The 21214-nt window shown below is 40.1% G+C and overlaps 1 protein-coding gene across 3 annotated transcripts in view; it reads left to right on the plus strand.

Moving 5' to 3' along the window:
* Nucleotides 1-10817: 10817 nt before the first annotated feature.
* Nucleotides 10818-21214, plus strand: part of MTR (5-methyltetrahydrofolate-homocysteine methyltransferase) — a 51109-nt gene continuing 40712 nt past the window's right edge. Inside the window, exons 1-5 of one of the 3 annotated variants that reach the window (XM_021527074.3) lie at nucleotides 10818-10897; nucleotides 16483-16694; nucleotides 19057-19146; nucleotides 19951-20020; nucleotides 21102-21194. In XM_021527074.3, the coding sequence (XP_021382749.1) occupies nucleotides 10876-10897; nucleotides 16483-16694; nucleotides 19057-19146; nucleotides 19951-20020; nucleotides 21102-21194 (487 nt within the window). In that variant the 5' untranslated portion in view covers nucleotides 10818-10875. Of the gene's footprint in view, nucleotides 10898-16479; nucleotides 16695-19056; nucleotides 19147-19950; nucleotides 20021-21101; nucleotides 21195-21214 lie in introns of all 3 variants that reach the window. The other 2 variants (XM_021527073.3, XM_021527077.3) reach the window with 2 other exon arrangements.

Genomic DNA, 21214 nt, shown 5'->3' on the forward strand with positions numbered 1-21214 from the left:
CAACTGGAAGAAAAAAACATTGTGCTTCTGAATGTGGCATGAAAGCAAAACGTCAGTGCTACAGGCAGGATTATGCAAAAAAATTTGGCACAAAGACAGTTTATGTCTGACACCTCTGTCAGGTGTTGTTGATGTTCTCTATCCACTAATTTTATATTGTGATATTGTTCCTGTTTCTGATAGTAGGGAAAGGACTTCTAAGCTCCTCCTTTAGCTATGTTCTGTTGATCAAAGCATGTGAGAGATAATGTTATCAGCAGCAAGAGAAAAAAGTTTTGCAAAGTAATTTTTCCAATCTTATATTAGGTTTCTAATTTCTAAAGCAGAATGAACAGAACTAGTAGCTGAGAACTGCACACGTGCCTAAAAATGTTATACCATAATTATGATTTTAACGTCTTTTGTGTAAAATGAAGTTATATCATAAAATGTTTTCTCCAAGGATCAACATAAGTAAACTGTGTTATTTTACCCTAAAAAGGGTAATCCTCAAGGTCCTTTAAAATGTTCTATGATCATGTTCTGGGGCTCTGGGTTTTACAGAGAGATTTTCTTTTCCTCTAAGTCTCTGTTTTTAGTAGGTGGCATTTGTATCTTTCTGCAGGATCACTTTTCACACCGGGAATCAACACAGCAACATTTTCTCTCCATGTAATTCTGGCAGCAAACTAGTTTTACTATAAAAAAAGTACAAATGCTGAGTCGAGGGTAATGAATTTGTCAATCATAAGGGCCAAATCAAGGTTCAGTAGCTGGAGGTACAGCATTATTTTGATGAACACGTGAATGAAGTTTGTGGAATAAATTACAATTCACAAAAGTTGGTAAGGTTTTAAGTTGCTTAAATGACTGTAATACAGATGTCTTCTGTGACTTTACATGAATACAACAGTTCTCTGAAAAACTTCCAGACAAGATTATTTTGATTTCATAGTAGTAATTTGCAGACACTAAATTTTAAAAGGTGTTGATACAGGTAGTAATCTGCTGTCAGCTCTGTGCTACCTTCATACCTCCCTTTGTACACTGTTTTCATCACTGTCTTCTTTATCCACGGACTACAAAAGGCTTGGGTCAGAGCCACTCCTAGAGGCTTGTATTTTCATCAGAACTAACTGTTGTGCAGTTTCTGAATTCTTGGAAATCATGTTATTTTATTCAGGCTGTTCATGGTGTCTGTATAGGTTATCTCAGACACAAGTGGTCTCACTGAAGGAGGAATATAGTTCCTGTTAGCAGCTGGATTTGGATGGTAAGCAGTTTCCTTTCTTGACTGAAATAGCTTGTGGTTGAGACTAATTCTGTAAGGAATTGTTTGATCATCATTAGGAAATGAACTGGTGCTTTGGAGCATGCTTTCATCACTGCAATGGTATCAGTACTTTTGGTGGGCTTCTACAATAGTTCCAGTAATATTTAATGAGAAAATAATACCTATTCATTACCTGTGCCACTCTTCCCCAAATTGCATGCTTTACAACCTGTGAACTTACTTGCTTGTGCATCAGTCTACCTTCTTCTTGTGTTCAGAGGGTATTTTATTTGGGAGCCATTTCAGCAGTATTAAGACTATAGATAGTTGCTAGCATGTTCTGGTGAGATTCACCTTGTTTTTGATCAAATATTTTTATATAGGAAAACTGACTGTTCGAAGCTGGATTTTATTTCACATTAATCTCTTTTTAAAATGTGTAATTCCTTTTTAATTTTAACCCAAAGTGTGGGCTGCCACCACAAAGGACAAGTTTATCTCTGCTTTTTCCATGATCCCATTAATTTATAAATAGAACAGTTCTCTGGTCTGGTTACCATGCTGGCTGGGAATACATATCTAGAGTCCTTAAAACTGTAGATTATCCACTGGAGCAGCAGCCTGTATTTACATTACCTTAAAGTGATTGTATAACTGTGGAATTAGGGACCCAGCCACCTACTTTCACAGAAAGTCCTTTATTATTCCCAACAAAAGAACATTTATGTGCAGACAACAAACCTTGAGCCAGTACTAGGAGTGCCACTTTTTGCCCTCATTAATTAAAGGCAGCTATATTAAACAATAATCCAAGTCTTTTCCATATATGAGCTTGACTAGGATTTCATATTCTAATCTTCAAAAGAAACTCCTCTGCTAATTTGCTAATTTGGGAAATTTCATTAGCATTTGTAATACTGCTTTTCACAAATTTGTTTATCAGCATATTGCTTTAATTACTTGGAAATCAAATATTTTGGATGAATGTCCCAAGACAACAAATGTCCTGAAGCTATTTTAACACCCATCCATCCCTCATCTACTTGCACCTGGCTGTTTTGTTTCAAAACCTGTTTTATTTGGCCCCAACACATGGAAACTGTCTTTCTTTCAGGATTTCTGTTACTACTTTGAGTGAAAAATGACCTTGAGCACTGTCCTCAGGAGTGGTTATCCTGTGTGCTCTCCTGAGCTGGAGCCTGCCAGCTGCATAAGGGATACTTGTGGCAGAAGCCCAGGTATAGAACAGCTCTTTTGGCTCAGACACTGAAGGTCCTGTTTCAGTTTTTAGCTGGTCTGCTGATAAGACTGAAAGAGAAGAAATGTTTGCACAAGTTGCCAGCAAGTCTGGCCTTGATTTGAATGGAACTGTCAATACAGGCATAGCAAATTCTTATAATTAAAAAAAAGGCACCATGGAAAAGCAAAGAATGGCTGTATCAAACATGTTGTTCAGACTTGTATCCTAGCTCTGACCATTATGAACTGCAGGAATAATGGAAAAGTCTGAAAAGAAGATGGTAAGTGGTCATGTGTGACCAAAAGAATCTCCAAGCTGACAGTAATTTGTGGATCACAAACTTGTGGAACTCTGCACACTGATGCCAAAAATTTAGTCTGTTTTTCTGCCAAAGTTATATATCTGTGTTGAGAGCTCCTTCTGTATTCCTTTCAGTAGGACCTACTTCATCTATAAACCATCCACTAGCCTATTGGATATGCTTGAAAAAAATACTTACTTTTCTTTTCTTTATCTTTTTCAAGCTGTTTCCCAAAGTCTTTTTGATTGCTCTGGTTATCTCTTTATCTCCCGGTAACCTACCAGAATTAATACAGATGTGATTCCAGCTTTCTGATTATATGTTTGCAAAATGCAGGCAACCCAAGACAGAGGCAATATTACCTCCCGGGAAACAAATGCCAGTAACAGTTGTGACAAACTCTTTAGCAAACCTATTTAAATGTAAATCAGACACCCAGTAATGTTTGGGGGATACCCAGGTGAGTGTGATGAAAATGTGTGGCAGATGCAATGTGGTCAAACGCCACATCCCTGATGTCTTGTTTATAGCTGCTGTGGTCATTAAACCAAAGGCACAGGATCTAACATTAGGTGGTCTTGCTGTTATTTGTGCAGTGTCTTGGGACAACACTCCATGGCAGCTCTAACTTTTATCTTCATTATTTGCCAATGGAAGGTGACAAGGCCTGATTTGCCACAGCAAGCTGGCAAACACCCGTACTGTCCAGCAAAGACTTTTGGCACTTAGAAATAATAACTATTTCATTATCTGAAGTGACTTATGGGTCACTTCATGGGCTTGAAATTTCAGCATTTTAATATGTAAATAAAAATGTACAAATATTATTACATTCTTAAGCCATTGAATTACATTTATTTTTTCCCCATTTTTAATTTTAATATAGCTGCATATGCAATTGTAAGAAGCATAAATTATGCTTGTGGCAAAAAGAAAAATGTAAATTTTATATTAAAAAAAGACTATACATTTGTCCCAACAGCACTACAAACTAAATGTTTTGATTATGATTGTGCAAACACCTTCCATCCATCAAAAATTAATAACTAGCTTTTAAATTTTCTTTCAGCATGAAAAACCAATACCATTCAAATATGACCCCACCTGACTGCCCCAACACTCTCACTCTTCTGGGAGCTTAAGCAGATTTTCTGTAAGACTCATTATTTCTTCAAGCCAGACCCTGAACCCAGATGGCCTGGCTGGCCTAATTTGCAAGGGACAACTGGAGCAGCTATAGTGAAATGAACATTCTGCTTTTGGAATAGTTTTTGGAATAAGGCGACATCCAGATCAGGGTCATTACCCCTTCTTGCAGTGGTGGCTTTTAACTGAAGTGCTGCTTTGCAGACAGGATCGCCTTTAGCAAACCTGGTCATTAATTTGCCTTTTCTGAGGAGGCACCTCCCTTCCTGCCAGCATTAGTGTCTCTTGGCAGATCATTTTCCCTTCTAACTCAGACACCAGCCTCTGTCTGCCACTGCCCTTTTCCTGCTTTTCACAATTATGCCTTAGAGCTTAAATGTTTCTGACTGGATATTTGACTCAAATCTAGTTTAATGATTTCAAGGCTCCCTTGAACTGAATTTTAAAGGGAGACACTTTATTTCTGCTTGATCAGAATGCAGTTATTCTTGATTTGTACTGAGGCAATAGAGTGTTCTTCCCTTTGTTTTTATTTAATATCTTTAGCTTTACCTGGTACTCCTGAAGTACTTATCAGACCTTCAATAGAAGGAATGATAGTATATTCTCCAGTCATCAGCTCTACATGGAAAGATGTTTGTGTACCACATGAAAGTTTAAGATATAAACCAGATATTATTCCATCAGCACCTGCTGGCATCAAAATCCATGTGCTTGCAGTGAGGTTTTGCTTTACATAGTAAAGAGGGGACAGGAGACTTAAGTGTGATTAACCAACACTCCAGCCTCTACCCTCTTCATACCCTTCTGGAGGCTTTGCCATCTCCCAATGTACCTGTCCATACATCTGCAAATAGGAGAGACAGGACAGAAGAACAGGAGAGAAGGGAAGGATAAGACATGGTATTTACATATGCCAGAATAGACAGGGAGACTTGGATCTACTTTCTCTTGCAGCTCTCTTATGTTATCCCCAAGCTTAAGTCATTTAAAGTGACTCTACTACAAAAGGGGTTGTACAAAGACCGGTTTCCTGATCCTGGAAAATACACAAGGACAATGCTAACACAATGTAGCAATGCTAATAGAGACTTCTGAGGAATTGTCAGCAGATCTTAGATTGCCTAATACATTTTAGACTTAACAAGTGTTAAGGCCCAAAGTGAAGTCCTTTAGTTTGACAAGGCAAAAAAAGAGATGTCAAAGGAAAATAAAAACTCAAAGGGAATTATTGTAGACCACAGGCTAACAAAAGAAACTTTTCACCTCTATGTTGAGAACTTGCCAAAGAGTAAGACCTGACAGGTATGAGTAACCAACAGGATAGAAATACTTGGCCTTAGGATGACAAAATACACTCTGGCCATTTTTTTAAATGTACATATGTATTACTGATAACTAAAGAAAGACTGCCCTAGAGCAATGTTCCCTGTCAATGTCTTTAGCCCATGCTGTTGCTAGTGTAAGAGGCTGCTTCTTCCTCACAATTTTATTTCTGAAGCTTAGGCAAGATTTAGAACCAACATCACCTCTGATTGTTTTTTAGTGTTTCTTCATTTCTTCATTCATACCAAGACTTTCAGCATTAAGGTTATTTTTTGTCTGATAATTCTATATTGTTGTGCCATTTGCATTTTTCTTTAGTCATAGTATCTCCAGCAAAATAAACTTTATAGAAGGGTTTATATTTTTGGAAGAGGTCCCTTAAACTTGTTTTCTACCTCATGTCTGGGACTTAAATCCATGCTGCTGTTTCCTTGCTCCTGACCTCATTAGCTTCCTTCTCCCCTCTCTGTTTCTGCTCTTCTAGAATTAATTGAATGTATGGGAGGGGATAGCATTGCTCAAATCCCTCTCAAGGTAAGGGAGATGGTGTCTTCCTATAGAAAGGGTAGGGAAAATGTCACTGTTAGGTCTGTGCTCATAAGCAGCTTCCACAAAGTTTTGAAACCTGCTAGACTTCAAACCAAACTGAATGAACCATATGGTTTCAAAGTCCTTTAACGAGAACTGCCTATAAAACATTACTTTTAAGAGATGGTTGACAACATACTGGACTATTTATCTGTGTAAGTTAGAGAAAGCCAAGAAGGGCACTGGTCTTTCAAGGTATTTTACACAGAAAGATTCCCTCTGCCCTTGCAAAAAAATCTTACAAGGTTTGCTGTTTAATGAAAGAAAGCAACAGAATTGCTGCTCTCTCCCTAGGATGGAGCCATGCCTGACAAGAAGCTCTGCTTCATGCACAGCTGGAAGCTCTCCAGTGCCACTTACACATCACATGACCTGTGCACATCCCTTTTCTCTGCTTCATTGTGCCGTACTTGCTCTACCAGGATGCAGATGGTTGGACTACTTGGCTTTGTTTTCTCATTGTCCACCATTCAAAGCTGCTCAAACCTTTCTATAATCCTCCTCAGTCAACACATTTTCATAGCTCTCAAGCTGTGTTGATCACAAACCGATGTGCTTGTCAGGAGAAGTGTAATCCCATTTACAGTACACAGGCAGCAAAAGTATGCCTAGGGCTTGTGCTCTGACAGCTCCCTTCAGCTCCTGGAGTCTGTATCTTTGAGCTCGTGTATCGACTGTTATGGCCCTGAGAACACCACCAGCCTCTTCTGTGATTTTGATGTGGATGCCTGAAAGGTGCATACTTAAGAGTTTTTAAAATGCTGCAAAATTTCATAATGAAATAAATATAAAATATTTACAGGCACAAACCTGCAACTAGTTGAAAGCAGTTGAAACAATTTGCCAGCAGTATGAATAAGCTGTAAGACTACACCCCCTATTGAATCCCCAGTCCTCTTATTCCTGCATTTTAGTTCTTCCAGGCTTTTATACACTCTTTCATCAACAAAGATTCTCTAAAGTGATGCAAAAGGTTCTATTCAGTTGATTCTAGTGTGTTTGATTTCACTGTCATGAAGACTTTGGGCTTTTTAAAAAATATTGAACTACAAAGTCTATGGTAAATACGTAGAATAAAGTTGTTGGTTTAATATCTTTATTAGGCTATTCTGACATTTGGTGTGTGCTCAGAATTGATCTTGAAGAACTCAGCTTTCTTTTGTTGTCAGGTAATATTTTGATCCTGGAAGAAAAATGTTAAGATTATAATTTGACTTATAAAGAACTGATAATTTGTATTTGGATCACAAAAAAACACCCTCTAAGTTGTTGGTCTACAAAATTATTAAAACTAAATAGTAATTCTTCAGCTCAGAGGAAATTCTGAAAATAAGAAATAAGGAGTGCAACTTAGTAATACAAAATAGGGCAAGAATCCAGCTGCAGCAAAACAGCACAAGTGGTAGCTTTACAGAAGAGAATGCTATGTTTTGTACCCTGAAATCAGATTAATCTGTTTTCCCCTTCAGACTTCTGCATGCAGTTGTGAATGTTTCACTTGGATATATTTCTCTGAAATGCAACTGTTCTATAGTAACATGAATAATTCTACTGTTCTTGTTTAAATACGGATTACTTATGTGAAAAACCCATTAGGAACTGCATCCTCAGAAATAAAGGCAGAAAGTATGGGAATGAGAGCTGTATTTTTGTAATTAATATTGTGGAGGTATTTAAAACACAACTCCAAAACCTAAGAGTAGGTTAAAGAACCTTACACACATGTAAGTTGAGTGTGTTATTTGAGTGCATGGGTGTGCAAGTAGAGTAACAAGCTGGTGTACAGATCCTTGGCACTGGAAAAATAATCAAAATACAAGGATGGCTTTGTTTTCTCAAACGCTGCTTGGTTTTAAAAGATCTTATAGTGAGAGTTTATCTCTGTGTGGGAGGAGCTGGGAAAACAGTGGTTTGAAAACACCTTCAAATATACTTGGAACAAACACCAGAACTCAATCTTAGAGGGATTTTTAAATTTCTTTTGCTAAGGATATTAATTTGGATTTAGTCTTGCTGTGATTAGGAAGATGCTAGCTTCACTAAACCACCACTAATAGCCCCCTTCAGAAACCAGGATTCTCACCATGATGTGTGACTCCATGTCTGCACCTTTTGCTTAAATATGGCTAATTCCCAACAGTGCTAAGGTTAGGTTTCTTACACACAGGAATGATGCCACCTTTGTGCTCTCCCCTGCTTTACTCACTGCTCTGCAACTCTAAGCTGCTCCTGATATTGCTCTAAATGTATTAAAGGGAACAGTATTTTGACAGGCTAATTTAGCAAAATAAGAACAATGCTCCATAAGGGAAAAAAAAACCCAAAAAACCCAAAACCAAACACTTTTCAAGCTTAAAGGCATGTTCACTGCAAATCCTTGAATGTTCCCTCCAAACACACCATGTATTAGAACATCTCAAAGAAATAGCTTAAAAATCTTGGTAATTGCAGGTGTGTCAGCCTTGGGATAGGGACACACATTGGGATTCCCAGCCCTGTGGAATACTGTCACCATTGAAACTAAACTAAGAAAAGGGACAAGAGATTCACTAACACTACAAAACATATTAAGGCTGAAGTTTTGTGTTGTTACTTCTTTGTTGCAAGAATACTACCTGTACCACTCATCCACTCATTCCTCTTCCCTTCACCCTCTGAAGTGTATCTTCACTTGTGCTCCTTCATTTGTTTGTACAACTCCAGTTTTTCAAGCAGATTGAACACAGTCTGAGGCTGGAGGGTTGTTGCCCTTTCTTCCTGCTGCTGTTCCTACATCAGCCCTGGAGATCATTCCGCTGCAGATGAATTGGATCAGAGATCTGTTATCACTGATAACTGACTTTTACAGAAGAACTGTGTTCCAGGGCTTGCACCAGCACAAAGAAAAGGATGGAAACAGGAGGATGGCACAGGGTGGAATTTGGGAGTAACCTTTCACAGCATCACACAGTCAAACTGGCTCAATTTGATTGCGAAACTGCAAAGGAACTGGGCTATGTGAAATTATCCTCTTCAAAAGCACCTTCAAATCTGCAGCTTTTTTTTCCCCCACTGACCTACTTTACAGCAGTTACACAAACAACTGCATCAGCACATGCGAGAACGTGCTGAGCTGTGGTACAAAGATCTGTCACCACAAAGCAACTGTGTAGACAGTGAGCTTTTAACCTGCATTGCTGCCAAAGGAAATTTTCACAGTGTTATGTGACATGACAAAATGGTTGGAAGCTGTTGAAAGTCAAGCAAGGAAGTGCACCCCTAAAACTTCACAACAAGCAGTTCTCAAAGCATTGCCCATCTCTGTAATATATGCAAATTGTGTGTATTAGGGATAAAACTAGGCACTCATTAGGAATACCTAATTTCTGCTTCTGTTTAGTGTATTCCATCTCTGTTGTTAGGTTTTTAAAGAGTATAGATTTCCTGACAATCACATCTTACACTGGAATTTTGGAACACATTTTCGCATTAGGAGCTCAGGCTGACCACTGCAATGGTTTGCTGACAGGTAAGGTCTGCTCTCCAATGTCTCCTGTCATTCAAAACTGGAGCATGGCCTCTACAAAGGAAGTTGGACTGTTCCCTAGTTGATTTGTGGGCTGCCAGCATTTATTCTGAAAATGAATGACATATGTTATTTAAACATAAGGCTAATATATATATATATATACACACACACACACACACACACACACACACACACACACACACACACACACACATATATACACTTTACTATTGACCAAAGTGACAGTTGATTATGAAAGCTCCTACATCACACTGGACTCAAAGGAGTTTGCAGTCACTGTTTCTTGTGTCTCAAAAGAAAATTCAAGAGTGACTATTTAGCTTCCACGAACTGTCTACATTAGTGGCTTTTAACTCATTTTGAGTCCCTTAAAGACTTTCCAGGGAAAATGCAGAAACCATTATTAAGTAGTAACCCATAGCCTGAGCTGATAGAAGGCTTTATGTTGCCACACACAGCTGAGGCCCAGGCACCTAAAGGAGGGAAGCCACCTCTGTTTCTGTTAACACAAAAACAGCAGTCCCCGCATCTTCACATGCAGCATCTGCTTTGCCTGCTTTATTTATTGCAACACGCAGGCCAAACAGGAAGGGCTGGTCAATGATCCATTTTACAGGCTTCCTTCTTTTCCTGTTTTCACCAGTGAACCTGTGTAGATGACACTGCTCCCCCATGCACTTGAATTGGCACTTGAATTACTAACATGAAATGAGAGGACCAGTTATTTCCTTGAGCTACTCCGACTCTTGCCAGCACATTCTATACACAGCATGGTGATTACAGCGTTGTTCTGTGAATATTTCTTTCTTTTAGAAGCAGCATGTAAGCTTCTCATATAAGCAGTTGAAAGGATGTACCACCAGAAGCCAAACTCGTGTCGAAATAGGTCACATTTCATTTGGTGTTTTTCATCTGTCAAGCAAACTGTGACTTAAGTTTAATTCCTTTAGTATAATCTTGCTTCCAGTATTACGACAGTACGTCACTGGCATGTCCGACTTCCAACTTCCCTAAGGCATATTTACATGCCTCCTCTCAACACTACATTTGTCTCTAATTGCAGCTCATTTATCGCTTGAGTTTGAAAGTATAATCCCCCTACACCACATCCCCGCCCCGCTTCTCCCCGCGATGAGACAACTGTTTTATCGAACTCTGCCCGGCTCTAAAATCATCCCTCCCCGCGGGGCATTTAACGTTAGGTGAGTTAGTTGAAAGGCCGAGCTGTCACCCTGGAAGTTCGAGGTCTGTGTGTCAGTCTGGGTTTGTTTGCGTGTCTGTCTGCGTCTGTCTGTCTGTCTGTGTGTCAGTCTGGGTTTGTTTGCGTATGTGTCTGTCTGTCAGTCTGTCTGTCTGTCCGCCAGGGACAGGCGGCTCCCCCCGCCCTCAGGCCGAAGGCAGCGCGCGCTTCCCGCCCGCGCTCGGGGCGGAGCTCGCGCGTCACGGGCGGCGCGCGCGGGCTCGCGGCCGCGGGCGGTGACGTCTCGGCAGCGATGGCGCCCACGGGGCCGCCGGGTAACGGCCGCGCGCGCCGGGCGGCGCGGGGGAGCCGCGGCGGGGGCGGCCGGGCGGGCGGCGAGGGGCGGCGGCCGCGCCCTCCCTTCAGAGTCCCTGGCGCTGTCAGGGAGGGCTCGGTGCAGGCAGGGCGGCACTTGCGCAGCACGTGTAACTTCTTTGCAGAAGCTGCGTGTGGCGTGTCGGGAGTGAGTGTGTGCGTGAGTGAGGGCGCTTTTTGGTGCCGGCCCCTTGGAGATGCCCCCCTAGGGAGGGACCTCCAGGGTACCGACCCGTGCAGCGACACAGTTATGCCAGGAGAGTGGCTCGGAGGGAGCGGCTGGGTATGCTTCAGATCCTCGGGACTCTTGAGTCAAAAGTGCCATTTCACGGGTTAAACCGAAGTCGTTGGATGGGCAGGATAAGTAAAATTGCAGCTCCTGATAGGCAGTGTTGGTGTTTTACAATGGACTGGTCTTTCAGTGGCTGCTTTCCGCGGCGCTGCGGCCAGCAGACATCCCAAGCACTTCCCCTTTTAATACAAGTGAGGGAGTGCCAGGTGCCGAGCCTGTGCTTCAGCTCGGGCTTGCATCCCCCGGCATGTGAAAACAGGCCTGCAGTCCTGTCGGCACCGACTCTAGCCAGCTTCTGTGGCTTGAGGTTTCTCCAGGTTCCTCTGGCAAAGAGAATGTTGCCCTGCCCTGCCCTTTCTTCCGTGCCACTTGGGGTCAAGTCGTGGGCTAGCGACTGCCCTGCTGCAGATCCGAGTGGCTTTGGCTGAAATGGAAAGTGTGAAGGTGTTGTGGCAGCAGCTTGAGAAGTGGTGGCAGTGGGAGAGCAGTTCTGCACAAACAGAAGCACAAATTGTGTGACGGCTCTTTGTGGAGCCCCAGTGAGCGGGCAGGAGGCAGTAGGTGGTGGTGTGTCCCTCTGGCAGTGAGGCAAAGAACTTGGGTTCAGGAGTGCATCACGGAGAAGCTGAGCACGATGTTTCTCCCTACCCTTTGAGGGGCAGGCCATCCCACAAAGTGAGGCCGTGCAGGTCTGTTTCCCTGAGGCCTGCCTGTAATGAGTATCTGTTGTGGACATTTTAATGTCAGAAGATGAACAGTTGTGGTTATAACACAGCTTTATAAATGTGGGATTTGCATGTTTAGCTAGCGACAGTGGGCACAGCTAACAAGATGCTGCTATTCTGAAAATTCAGTGACTTTTGCAGTGGTTGTTTGCCTCTCAAACTAACTTTGTAAATGCATTGGGTACATAAGTATCTTATCTGTCTGTTATGTAAGAACTGAAGGGTTCACAAGACAGGTGCCAACATGGAAATATTAGCAAGGTGCATGTAGGTGCCCAAGGTGAAGTGGTAAGATCCAGTACTTCTCTCTTTAGATAGGCTGGGTAACAAATAGCATAGCAACAGGGTGCTGCTGCCCACTGTTGCAGAGAACCTGTATAACATCTGTTGCTACAGTTCGTGAAGCTCTTATTGTTGCCAGTGGGCAGCCAGTTGAAAACAATTTAATTAATTGAGTAGCAAATAATGCTGAGGTTATCATGAGCTGTCTGTGGCAGGCTGATAGCAAGAGCATCCTTTCTAGGTACTAATACTGTAGATTCTGCATGCTGCATGGTGATTTTTTGAATGATGGGGAGACTTGTGCTTGGAGCTGTTGGGGGGAATGCTGATTTGTTGAATTCGGATGTGCAAATATGGAGAGGCCCTGTTTCCAGTGAAGAGAGGATCTGGTCAACCTAGGAAACAGCAGGTCCTGTAAATGCCTCTCTCTCTGTGTAGTTCCTCTGCTTGTGTTCTGGCACATTAATGTGATGAAAATAATACTGTCATAGTTGACTTGCTCCTTTATAAAAGCTTTGGAAACAACTTGTAATCCTTTATTCCTTTCCAATTACTTGTATACCAGAATATTTTATACTAAAAATAAATTTGTAATGGAATAATAAAAATAATAATGGATGAATTGCAGGCATCACAAAAGTTTGGTTTAGAGCAAATTGCAATCTTTGAAGTCCTGTTTCTTGTGGAAAACACACATCTCTTCAATTCTGCACAAATGGCTGTATGTGATTGGATTGGGATAAGGAGATGAAGGAACATCGTCCTACCTTATTCCCTGACTTTAGTTTCTTACATTGTGAAAAATGAAAGGTTACAGTTGGGGGAAGTTTATAATTGTTAGTGAATGACTGTAGGGGTGAACAGCTACTCTACAAGGAGTAGAAGTTCTTGTAACTCAGATAATTTCTCTGTTGCAGACAAGTAATTCCCTTGTTCATATGATTTCAAGACAGTGTTTACCTTGGGGAAGTGAAGTTGGGTATTAGGATTTTTTAGGATTTTTAGGATTTTTTATTTTGCATTCTGTATTCCATTGACTGTTATTTTTGTTCATTTGGTTTGGTCTTCTAAACTAGTTCCAGCCCCACAACACTCTGTGGTAATGGGCTTTATGTTTTAAGTTTCAGTGGAGTGTAAAATCAAGGTAATTGGTCCTGGGTCCTGGCTGCTGGTTTCCTTCTATTTCTGTTATAGCTATAGAAGCAGTTTGTTTTTCTGGACACTTCTGAATGGAAAAGGATATCCCAAACTTTACCAGTAACTTTTATTTTAAAAAAATTTTCATCAGCTCCTGACTGAGCAGGATATGTAAGCAAAAACAACAAAAAATAAAAGGCTGACCTGATTTTTCCCTGCTTAGGAATTTATCCAGACATTTTTTTTTCTTTTATTCTGTAACATTCTGCACCTTGTTAGTGCTGGAGAGGGGAATTGCATGAGCTAAATTCTGAATTAAGGTTATGGTACTTGTTAGTAGAACTGACACCCAGTGTCCTCCCTACTTTTGCTCCAAGGACAGAGTTCAGCACTTCTAGCTTGGCTTTTTGAATCAATCTTTTTTGATTTCTGGAGTGTTTTTGGACCTGTCTGCAGACTTTTGTTTTCAACTTGAAGTTGCATCATTAATATGCCAGGCCAGGACTTCAAGTAGTGCATGCTCCTATGGAAGAAGAGTCAGTCGTTATCCATAGCAAGGATGGGTAAATTGGGTTTTGATGGGCTTGGAGTTGTTGCATCTGTCTGTAAAGCACTGATGGCCACTCTCATGATTCCCACCCTATTTCCTGCAGCTTTTTGAGATGCTGCTGAAGAAACACAGATTTTGAAAACTTCAGAGTAAGGCTCTTGCAGCAGTGAGGCAGGGATCCACTGTGCTCCTATGAGCAGAAGACCGTAGATTGCTCATTACTTCTGTTCAGTGAGGCAAGCAGTAAAGAAAGCAAGATGGACCAGGTGAGGTGCAGGATTACAATGCAAGGGTAAATTTTTGCTTCCCAGTGTGGATGAGGAGGTAGTTGGGAAGCACGTAGGTTAAAGCCTGTGGAAAGCAGCAGTGGTTCTGGGAGGACTCCGATAGCCTGTCTCAGCTGTTGGGGCTGCAGCTCTCAGGGCCAAGGAGTTGGCTTAGGAGGCTCATTAAAGCACCAGTGAGCTTCAGTGCCTGTGTGTCTCACTGGGCTGTGGCATTTGGAAGCACATGAGCTACACTCCATTGGCAGGCTGCACTGCAGACCTACTTTCAGATACAGTTTTTCGTGTCTTGCTTCTAAAAGCCCTTAGCTCAAGGATTGATTTTATTTTCATGAATAATTTGATGCTTTAACATGAGTAGATTTAAGCTCTTATGTAAGAACCTGCTGAGCCTGCCTGTGTGGTGTTAAAAATTTCAACTTGAAGCAAGGGTGGCTTACTTTTTGGTGTTTTAATCTGCCTTCAAATGCTTCATACTTGTTAGAGAGCACATTTTCTTCGACTTCTCTTCATGCTGAGCCTACTTCTGATTTAGAGTGGTTTTTTTCAGAGTGTTGATATAAATGTAACCTTGGAATGCTTTCCTCATGGCCTCAGCTTCTCTCCAGCACATTGCTTTTTAAACAGTACTGATGTCGAAAAAGAAGATGCATTGCACAAATGCAGAAGGAAAAAAGTCAATCAATTAGCAGTTGCCAGTGATTTCTAAGTACCATTGTGTGTAATAGTAAGTTTAGTGAAGTTGTAATGAGACATGAGGACGTTTTTGTGCCTTGGAGATCCTTTGTTTTTTTACAAGGACTTTGATGATAGTTCATATCCAAAACGCAAAACAAGTCTTTAAGAGTAAGATGAAGCTGAATGAACAAACCAGATGAGGAATAGCACATCATTCACATGTTTGTGAAACATCAGTGGGGTCCTACTCTTGCAGTTTGGATTTTTGATAAAGAGGTTGTTTGATTATTTTGCTATACGTACGATCTTATCAATGCCTGTAAGTATCTAAAGGGCAGGGGGCACCAGGAGGATGGATCCAAGCACTTGTCAATGGTGCCAGCCAACAGGAAAAGAGGCAATGGGTACAAAGTGATGCACAGGGAGTTCCACCTGAATATGAGGAAGAACTTCTTCACTGTGAGATTGACCAAGCATTGGAAGAGATTGTCCAGAGAGGTTGTGGAGTTTCCCTCACTGGAGATACTTAAGAACTGCCTGGCCTCAATCCTGTGCCATGTGCTCTAGGATGACCATGCTTGATCAGGGAGGTTGGGACAGATGACCCTCTGTGGTTCCTTCCAACCTGACCCATTCTGTGATTCTGTATGATTCTGAAATGATTCTGTGTATGTTCTAAAGAGGAAAAGTAGAATTACTTTTGCTGTGATCTTGGAGGTTTATTTTTTTTTTTGTTTGGGTTTTTTGTTTGTTTGTTTTCTTAATGCCTCAGATTAGGTTTTTTATTAATGTTTGGGATGGCTGTGTTTGGGATCTTGAAGCAGTACTTCAACTTTATTTCTAATGATAGTCCTGAAATGTCTACAGTATTTTGTTTCAGTCATGGTTAGATTTACCCTGCTCAATGTCTTATAATAAACTGTGTGATTTGCGTGATCTATTTTCTTCTGGCATTACTGGAGGAAAAGAGTATCTTGTTACTTTTGTGCAAAAGAAATTAAAGCCTGATATTATCTGTTGGCATATCTTGGTGTTTGTTAAGTCATTTACTATTGTAATCCTAAGGGAGTTTAGGATTCAGTTGAAAAATTGTTTTTGTTTGCTCAGTTTATTTCTCTTTATCATTATGATATAAGCAATTAGAGTAGATGTGGGTATTTGTTTATTTTTTAATGAAGCCTACTAATTTCTGCTTTGTGCTTGTGTACCACTTACAATGTGGTGTCTGGTACCAAGGGGCAGCTCTGCATTACTGTTCAAGCATTGCTGGGGTAAAAATCATCACACTTTTCAGTTTTGGAAACTAGTTTATGTAGAGATTTTCATGTATAACCTTGTGAACTTCTGTTAACTTTTTCCTGTGGTTGACTGTGTGTGGGTGACTGTCCTTAGGCAAAGGACCAATTGAGCCTAACTGTACTTGGATGCAGCTGTTACCTTACATCAGGTGATTGGAAATGCAGGTGAAGTAAATCCGTTACTGTCTGATTTCAGCAGAGGATTAGTTACTTTATTCTTGAATGGGAAGGGCTCAGGTTGGCCATATGTATAGATAGGGAATTTCAGAATGACTGAAATATTTATCTTTTTCCAGCAGATCCCCAGAAAAGTGTGGAAGATGAAATTGAATCTATTCTGCAGGAGCGGATAATGGTTTTGGATGGGGGCATGGGGACCATGATCCAGCAACATGCACTGACAGAAGAGGATTTCCGAGGGCATGAATTTAAAGATCATTCCAGGCCTTTGAAAGGCAATAATGACCTTCTGAGTATAACTCAGCCTGATATAATCTGTGACATACACAAGGTAGGTGGTTCTGGTTTGTGTTTTTCGACAAGAAAAAGAGGGAGAACTTGGCCTCTGCGCTCTCCTTTTCTGTACCACAGGTTCCTGGCTCTCCACTGTCTTTTGGGGATAGGGAACAGAGTGCTAGGTAGCCATGTGAAAAAGAATGAGCAGATTTGACTGTTCTGGTTGTGTGAGCACAGCATTTTTGTCTTGGTTCCTGATGTCACCTAGGCAGTGCTATTTTTAAATCCCTTTTTGACTCTGTCCCTGGTGTATTTATATTAATTGTAGATTCTGTTTTATTTCATTTTTATTTTCTCTTTTTATTCTCAGCTAGCACTAGAAATGCATCATAAGCAGGACATATCTGAATTCTAGATGTGTTTCTATAATTGTGTATTAAAGGGCTGTTAAATGTGGCAGCCTGAAGCAGGCCTGTGTAGTTAATGAGTATATGAACTTCCTAATGAGTGTATGTGCTTCCCTAGTCTTGTTTTTTCCCTAGAATTTTAACATGTGGTCCAGAGAATAAAACAGTCTAATCTGCTGATGATTAGGAATTTGCAAACAGATTTCATTGCTTTCCTGTCTTCAATTAGACATTAAAAAACAACTTCCTAAATCTTGTGTTTATTGAGCTGCAGGTATTCATAGGTCTTACTGTAATAATTGGAGTACTTGAACAGTGTTGTAACTATTTGTTATTCAGTTGAAGCCTCACATCTGTTGTGGGCTTTTCCAATTATTTATTGACAAAATCTGTATTTCATTGATGAGAATCATATTTGGCTTATGTTGGTTAAACTTGAAAGGTAGTCTCTATTTTTTAATGACGTTTTAACTGCTGTTCTTTGGATTTTAAGAATGATGAGCTGGAAGGAATCAGTCTTTGACCTGTAAACATTTCAGAAGGAAGTATTTGTAGATTGAGTTCAATTGAGCAATAGTGATCGTGAACCTTGGAATTTATAATAGTTTGTGGTTTTAATAAGGCAAGCTGCTTTAGTAGTTGAATTTGGCATGTTTAGCAGAGAAATAGTAATGTGACTTGAGAGTGTATGTATTGACTCAAAATCAGGCTTTCTGAGCAATGGGTGGTGACTTCATATTTCAGAACTACCAGGGGTTATTTCTTCTGACAACTGGACAGAAGGAGCTTGCAATAATAGATGAAAATATTTCTACAAATAAATATTTTGTTCAGTTTTGGGTTTTTTTGGTTTTTTTTTTTTTTTTTTTTTTTAAATGACCTGGTGAGTTAGATGACAGAGATATCAGTAGCTTAAAAAGTAACTGTTAGCTGTACCTTGGATGGCAAAGTCAGATTCAAAGGTAAGAAACGTGATGTATTTTCAAAGGCAAAAATTAACTTCCTGCTTTGATTATGTTATTTCCTTCTGTGGTGGTAGACAGTAAAGTTAGAGGGCTTTTATACATTTAACATGTTTAGATAATTTTCAGAAAATTAATATGCTATTGGTTGACATGTAAGAACTTGTATATTTTCATGTATCTTTTTGTAGATATTTTTATGTGTTTTCAAGAGGAGTTGAGAGAAAGCGTATTTCATTGCAGCAAAACATGTTTTAAAACAGATTAATTTTCAGCTGTCATTTGGATCAAGACTTTATTTGCACTGTTGAACTCAATGAGTTCATCTGCTTCTTGTAGAAAAATCTGAGGGGTTTATGTTCAATGGTGGCATCGGTATTTTTGATTAACTAGCACTTCAACTGTTTTAATTTCCTTGAATATGATCATGCCAGTGTCCAAAGAGATCAAAAAGATGAGTTAGGAAGAAGGGCAGCTGATAGAGGTTATATAAATGGAGGCTAGAATCTGCAAAAATGTTGAAGTTTGCATTGATTTCCGTTTACTTCAATGGGAATTAGACAACCAAAATGGAGCAGAAATCTTAAATGTTTTGTGAAACTCGGTCATTAGTTAAACTTTAAATGAGATCTGCACAAAACATAATTCTCCCGAGCTTCTATTTTGTCCCAGTGTGCTCTTGTGCTGTACAAATCTCTTCAGAACATTTTAATTTTCTATTGTTGTTTAATTTGGGCCTTTTCTGAGACTGCCCACAGTAGCCCTTGCTTGCTGAAGGTGATTGGACTGTGTCTGACCATATCCCTGTGCAGAAATCTAGAATGTGCTCCAGTGGCACAGATCACTCTATAAATATTGCTTGTTAATAGAAAGTGTGGCTGATGGAACACTTCTATTTCTTTGGCCCTGTGCTTTTGAATAAGGCCTTTCGAATTTGATCAGCTTTGAATTGAGGAATAATTTGTGACTTTTTGTCATCTGGATGAGACAAAGTAGTTGGGTTACTTGCATTCCATACCTCAGGCTTTGTTTCTTTCATGTCTTGCAGGAATACTTGCTGTCAGGTGCTGACATCATTGAAACCAACACCTTCAGCAGCACCCGAGTTGCACAGGCTGACTATGGCCTTGAGCATTTGGTAAGAATGCTAAATTATTTGCACATTAAAATATTAATCATATGCTAGCAACCAAGATCATCTTAGTCCCAGGATTCATTGGTGTTGTGCTTATTGGCTGTATGCTGCCTCTTGAGCCATGTGATTGTAGCTCCATTTTGCTGCTGTGAACAATTGCACTTGCTGCTTCACAGACACAGTGTGCTTCTTGTCAGCAGAGGTACAGGCAATAATAATTAGTCCTAGATTTTATTTGAGCATTCACAGGATCTCTCAGTTCTGTGAACAGGTATGTTTTGCTTCAGTTCTTCCAACTTACTAATGCCACAATAGAACTGCTCTTTTCTTGGATATTTCTTGTGTGTTGCTTGTGCTGGTGTATGTACAAGTCCTTTCTAGTTTGCATTTATTGTGCCTATTCTTTGTCATGTATTGTTTTGAGAATTTGAGGAAATATGTGAAAGTAAATACTTGGAAATACACTCCTTGAATAAAAAGTGGACTTAAGAGGAGGCTAATTTTGTCATCAAAGTCCTGTCCTTCAGCTACTGTTGATCTCAGCAGGATTTATTTACTACCTTAAAGAATGAGATTTTATGAGTAGCAGCGGCAGGCGGGGCATGCGTGGATGAACCTCCCGCTCTGTTGCTGAGATATATTGAGCTGTTCCTATGAAGCCTCCTGATAGTGCTGATACATACTTGTGTGACTTTGAACCTTTGGAGTGTATTTCAGGCTGCTGGATGCAAGTGTTGTGTTTCTTTGAGGATGAGTTATCCTGGACTGAACTAAAGGTTGCTCAGTAATTTTCTGTAATTGTTCCAGGCATATCGATTAAACAGAGTCTCTGCACAGGTGGCCAGAAAAGCAGCAGACACTGTAACTGCTGAGACAGGTTAGTATTATTTTAACTCTTTACTTGTTTCTAGTTTTGGACAATGCTGCAATCTTTGAAATGTTGCTAACTAGAGGATAACTTGATGGTTTACGTTATGGGACATAAAATGATGCTGTGCAGGTTTGCAAGTTAGGCACAGTAACAACAATTTTGTTTCTCTATATCACACTAATTTCAATATTTTTGATGGATCTAGTCTTTAAGGTGTTCTTCAGCACAGCTGTCTTGTGCCTGCTTGGTGTAGACTGCAAGTGATACACATCTTCAGATGGGTTTTAGAGAAAATAAATTCAGCAGGGACTGCTAGAAGTTCCTTAGGTTTGTACAGCACAAATCTTTGTGCTCCAGAACTAGGATAGCTGATTGTAGGTAAATGTGGATTACCAGTTAATCCTAGTGTTTAACTAGTGATGTAACTTTATTCAGCAACTAAAGGGATCATCTTAATATTTTCATTTCATTTCTACAGATACCTTCTAGGCATTATGTGAGAAGGGTTAGAGCTCATTTACACTGCTGTAGACATTGCTATCTTACAAGACTAATTTCTGCTTGTATACTACAATCAAACTGTATTTCAGGCTAACAGTGCTGCTGCTGTTCAGATAGCACCTTACTGATGTAATTCATAGTATGCAATAAAAAAGTAAGATTTGGAACATGCTTTTAAAAAGTGTGGTTTTTAGGGCACATGCCAGAATATTCAAATAAGGTTATGTAGTAAAAAATGCCAGGACAGTTCTATGCTATGCATTTAGAGTAATTAAATGAAGTTTCTTGCATTAGAGACAAATGATTCTTAGAAGAAAAGTTAATTGAGACCTTTTCAGAAATGTTCTTCTATCCTGTGAGTATACATTGAACATCCTGTTGGATTGAAATAAAAGAAATTGGCTGTGCTGGATGATCCTGTGCTGACTAAACTTTAGATTTGAGACAAGAGTTTCCTGTTTTATAGTTCTTCATCCTTGAATGATATGCATGTCTTGGTGTCCTCAGAGGTATTTTACATTGACTGTCACTGTATAGCCAGAGGTGAATAGTTCAGCGTCTTTTTCTCCTCTTGTGTCTGATCTAGGAATTAGGAGATATGTTGCTGGAGCCATGGGTCCAACAAACAGGACACTCTCTGTGTCACCATCTGTGGAGAGACCAGATTACAGGAACATAAGTAAGTATTTATCACCATCA

The sequence above is a fragment of the Lonchura striata genome, chromosome 3 (genome assembly GCF_046129695.1).
Source record: "Lonchura striata isolate bLonStr1 chromosome 3, bLonStr1.mat, whole genome shotgun sequence".
NCBI classification, from domain to species: Eukaryota; Metazoa; Chordata; class Aves; order Passeriformes; family Estrildidae; genus Lonchura; species Lonchura striata.